Source organism: Pygoscelis adeliae, unplaced genomic scaffold (assembly GCF_000699105.1).
Source record: "Pygoscelis adeliae isolate BGI_AS28 unplaced genomic scaffold, ASM69910v1 Scaffold59, whole genome shotgun sequence".
Classification (NCBI taxonomy): domain Eukaryota; kingdom Metazoa; phylum Chordata; class Aves; order Sphenisciformes; family Spheniscidae; genus Pygoscelis; species Pygoscelis adeliae.
The window spans coordinates 2,353,644-2,358,466 of NW_008825565.1; the positions used below are offsets into that span (position 1 = coordinate 2,353,644).

General features: G+C 40.7%; 1 protein-coding gene across 1 annotated transcript in view; it reads right to left on the minus strand.

Annotated features, from left to right (window-relative positions):
- The window catches only part of LIAS (lipoic acid synthetase), a 9,463-nt gene extending 4,765 nt beyond the window's left edge, over positions 1–4,698 (minus strand). The window contains exons 1-7 of the mRNA XM_009332465.1: positions 4,675–4,698; positions 4,276–4,448; positions 3,482–3,575; positions 2,620–2,700; positions 2,232–2,388; positions 1,311–1,368; positions 117–245 (exon numbers count right to left, since the gene is read on the minus strand). Coding sequence (XP_009330740.1) covers positions 117–245; positions 1,311–1,368; positions 2,232–2,388; positions 2,620–2,700; positions 3,482–3,575; positions 4,276–4,448; positions 4,675–4,698 — 716 coding nt within the window. The remainder of the gene's footprint in view (positions 1–116; positions 246–1,310; positions 1,369–2,231; positions 2,389–2,619; positions 2,701–3,481; positions 3,576–4,275; positions 4,449–4,674) is intronic.
- Positions 4,699–4,823: the final 125 nt, after the last annotated feature.

Genomic DNA, 4,823 nt, shown 5'->3' on the forward strand with positions numbered 1-4,823 from the left:
GGCAGCGAGAGCTTCAGCGCGGATCTAAATAAAGGGCTGCGGCTCCCTCTTTCACACGAAGGCCTTCTACAAAAGCCCTTGCCTGTTCGGACTTCCGTCACGCTACGGTTGCTTACCTTTGTAATTCCGGCACCGTTTCCACATTGTGGGCGTACACATCCAGCCCCGACAACGCGACTTTCTCCACAGCTTTAAGGTCCCCTCGAAAATCGGGAGTTAGGCATTCTACCAGAATTTTTGAATTCCTGAAAAGGAGAGACCGCAAATGAGCTCATCTTTGGGGTTTGTGTCACTGCTGCTAAAAAAGTCAACAGAGCAAAAACCCAAACTAACTAAATAAATGATGCTCTGATAAGCAACGCAAAGTATATCAGTATATACTTCTAAAACAACAGATTTCTGCAAGTACTTGTATGGCAATTCAAACAAAATGTCATGTGTTCAATCCCCGATTTTACTGACGTGAACTGAAACAGAATGAAGGCCAGATAATAAATATGAAAGCGATTCCAACAGTCTCCTAATCGCATTCACTGTTTATACGTGATTTTTCACGTGTCTCTGTTGCAGGTTAACTTATCATGAGCTTAATATCGTAGCTCCAAAATGCAGAGGAGCTATAATCCTGCCCACCGGGATAAGAAGACTCTGCATTATGGCCCTGGAGTCTAATCTTGGTGTCCAGGAGTCAGAATTCCATTCAGAGAGGCAGGTGGGTAAAACCACAGGGGCCTTTTGAGTCCCAAGATACCCCGGATAAAGACTTAAATGAGGTTCCACAAATTAAATCTGCAGGTAGACAAGTGTGCTATCAAATGGCAGTACAGCGCACCAACGCAGAGTGAAGAAGGCACGGCTAGGGAAAGTAGGAAGGTACAATCACAGAGTCAGAAACAGCCACTGTGGGAAAACACAAAGCAATCTGATCGCTGCTGAAAGAGAAACGCCACTTTTTTTGTAGTGTGGTGACGCCGTTATCTAAATCCAGTGTTTGAGCCCCAGGCTTCAAGAATGAACATACCTCAAAAGCATGTACTCACCTCCTGGTAAACCAGCTGCACGGTCAAAGAAATAATCCAGTGCTTAGCTTTAAATAAGCCTGGGCTAAATTGGAAATGCATCCAAACTCAAGATACTTTGGGGCCATTATATGAGAAAGATGAAAAACAGGGGAAAAAAAAGGGACACAGGTAGGCTAAAGGCAGACTTTTGTATTTGCACGGCCCCTGGAATAATCCAGCTGAAGGTAATTTTGACCTATACGCAGTACCACATTCTAAAGTTTTAATAATAATACTTCAATGAGATACCTTTCTTTCAGATGAGAGACTGTCTTTGCAAAGTGTTCTGCTCCACCGTCAGGCATATCTAGAAGCATTTCAATTATTCAGTTAACTTTTCAGTTCAGGAAATGTATTTACTTATCAGCAAAGCCACAAAAAACCTACAGAGTCAAATTTAAATGCAAACTAACAAAGCAGTCAAACCCCAGTCTTATCTTGCCGCTTATGCCAAAGGTTTACAACAGATACTCTACCAAGCCTTGCTCTGCACAACGTCTAACTGCGATCATCTAGGGCAGAATTCAGGTGCTCACTCCAAATTTACCTGTCTCTAGGTCCACTGTCAGCCTGAGCACTGAATGGCTTTACCTATTTACGGTTTTGGTCTGAGAAACAGTTCTACAAAAATTTAAATATGTATGTTATCGCTCTTCTGTTGCAAGCCACTTTGAAGCTACTGGACCTTCCACCAAAGTATACTGAACAGTCTTTACAATGGTTTTCCCCACCTATGTGGTGTCATCACAAAGGAGCTACTACAACCGTAGAAAAAGGCAACTTTCAGTTTTGTTACACAGAATATATTCCAGGTTTAGTTTTCGGAAGGAAGCTCTGTACTGGTATTGTATATGAACGAATGTGGGGGGTTTTTTGGCTAATCAAGCAATAGAACATGGTGTATATGTATGTATTTTGCAAAAAATTAGTTATAAAATATTTAGTAATAGCCTCCATGTTTAATAACAGCGTAACTTCTGTTATATTTTACCAGACAGAGAAATACTAAGAATATGTAGAAACTTTCCAAAGTTTCAGCAGTGTCCACTCCTTTAAAATAGTAATCCCCAACAATTGCGCTGAGCGATAAACGCTTATCGAGGCCTGCGCTTACCCCGTGTAACCCATATGACAGCTTAGACGGGAAGAGTTGAGAGACGACATACTAACCGTCTCTGTCCACGGACGTCAATACAACATAATCCAAGCCCCACTCAGCTATAGCCTTTGCTGTGTTGTAAGGCTCCTTGGGATCCAGTGGAGGTGGATTTTTTGCTGTCTTTACTGAACAAAATCTGCAACCTCTAGTGCATGTGTCACCCATCAGCTGAAATAAGAAAGACAATCCTACCTTTACATTGTACACATCACTGTTGCTCAGCTGAGAGACAGCCGCATAAGCTAGATCAGATAAATCCCACTACTAAGCAACACAACGAGGACAGTGATTTACTCTAAGTTTCTTGTAATAAACCCGCACCACTACAGTCGAGATCCAACAATACGCTACAATGGCTCAAACACTGACAGAGTACTTACGGAACGGTTAATGGCTTACCATAATAGTAGCTGTAGCTGTAGCATATTCACCACCTCCCCAGCATTCTCCAATGTTGGGACAACGTGCTTCTTCACATACCTGAAGTTAAAAGACAGTAACGTACCTGTCTTTTTTCAATGTTGTTATTGAAGATTATGATTATATTATTGATCAATTTCAATAGTAGCCTACAAACAAAACGTAATTCCTTCTGCGATAAATGGGGAGATTAACAGAGTTGCGTATTGTTCTATAAGAAGTCAGCAGAACAGCTGGGAAGAGAATTGTTTCCCGACGTGCATTACCGTTCTTTTCCTGTACTTCACAACTCCAAAATCTCCTCCACCACGTAACTGCCTTATTAATTAGCACAGACAGTCATTAACATTTTACATTTAAAAATTGATAAAATGTTCACAAAGTCTATGATGCACCAAAGCACAATCTTACCCTGGGAAAAAAAAAAGGAAAAAAGCTCTCCATGCGTACCCACCACTTCTTACCATCTGGAAGGTGTATTTAATGAAATACATGTATTTCTAGAATTTCTTTACATGCAAAACATGTACGGAACTCTGAAATTGTGCGTGTTTCCATTAAAAACAGTCACACATAGCACCTTCTGATCTCTTTGGTGATGCAAGTAGTAAATCCTAGTATTTAAAATCACAGCAGGAAAAACATGAAATGCTCTACTGGATCTGTCTTCATTCTTTACGGGTAAGATTCACTGCTGGCAAAAAGGATCAGCATTCGGCTTGGTTTCAGCATTGAAAATCATGCAAGACATTATTTCTACCTGTCCTCCACAGAGAAATAATTTTTGATCTGTAAAAAATGCCTTATTTCTACAGGAAAACTCGGTTAGTACTAGATTTACCGTGTGAAGATTTAAACTTCTCAAGGTATTCTTCAGTTTATTGTAGTTCTTTCCCATGGGAATCCTTGTTTTCAGCCATGGAGGAAGTCGCAGCCTGAACAACATCAAGCAAACATAAAGATTAGTATAATATTTACATGATAAGCTTCCATTAATTTCATAGACCCACTTTAATTTGTTACAGATCCCAACTAGGAAAGGTTGCTTGAAAACTGACGCAATTCAGCAACCAAGATTAGCATCATTCATGGTCATAACGGACTTCTCTCTTCCACGTTTATCATCATCCCAACATTCAAGAGTAGGAGTTTGTTGTCATTGCAAGGTTTAAAACGGTCAACTGTACCGGTGGGGTTTAACAGTGCCACACTGGAGACTGCAACAGTTGTTAACGGCAGCGTATGTCACACACCTATCACAAAGTCTGATCAAATTTGTAACTGGAAGTATGGGGGGGTTTAAGCATTTTTTAATTTAGTCTTCATTTTTTGTTTTCCTCTATCAATAATATTTTTTCAACACCAAAGTCGGGAACACTCACCTACTGATGTATATTTGTAATTTAGTACAGGCCACGGCACAGGCACTCAAGTGAGAAACCACCACCATGTCTTCATGTTTTGTTACGCATTTGAAGTTAATAATGTGTTTGTTCTTTCTTGAAAAATTATGGAATCGGCAAGCCAGTACGACAGAATTTAATAAAAATACATTGTATACATTTTATAGTGAATACTAAACATGCAAGATGATAGTGCATGGAAGCAACCGCACTTGTGTAAAATCACAACCACCTTTCTCCTTTCTGACGCTTTAAATTGCCTTTGTACTCGGCCCACGCGCCCTTGTCCGACAAGTCTCCAGATACAAAGTCTTGTAAGTCTGGTCCGCTTTGCAGAAACTCTTTTTTTTCCTCTGGCAAAGAACCTGATGCTCTGTACTGGTTACGCACATGGCTCCCAGACACCTGAAAGAAGCAACGCTGTAATTTATTGAATTATAAATGCACTAGCATTTATATTTAGCATTACACACTAAATGACTACCTGTCCTGTTGGTGGTTAACGTACACTTTGTGTAAGCGTTTTCCCAACTGCCTTTAAGTTAAACACGTAATTCTCTCTTTCATTTTAAGTCACGTGAGACAGAAAGCACGATCTCTTCCAAAATACCTTAGTACCCAGCTAAGTCACGTAGTTTGGGGGGATAAATAACATCGCACGGATTAATTTCAGATTCCGGGGCTGAAAAACAAGACCTTGAGGCGATTAACCGTACGGTGCCCAGTCACTAACCGAGGGACCCGGTTTCGATGGAAACGCGGCGCAAAGCGGGTTCTGGG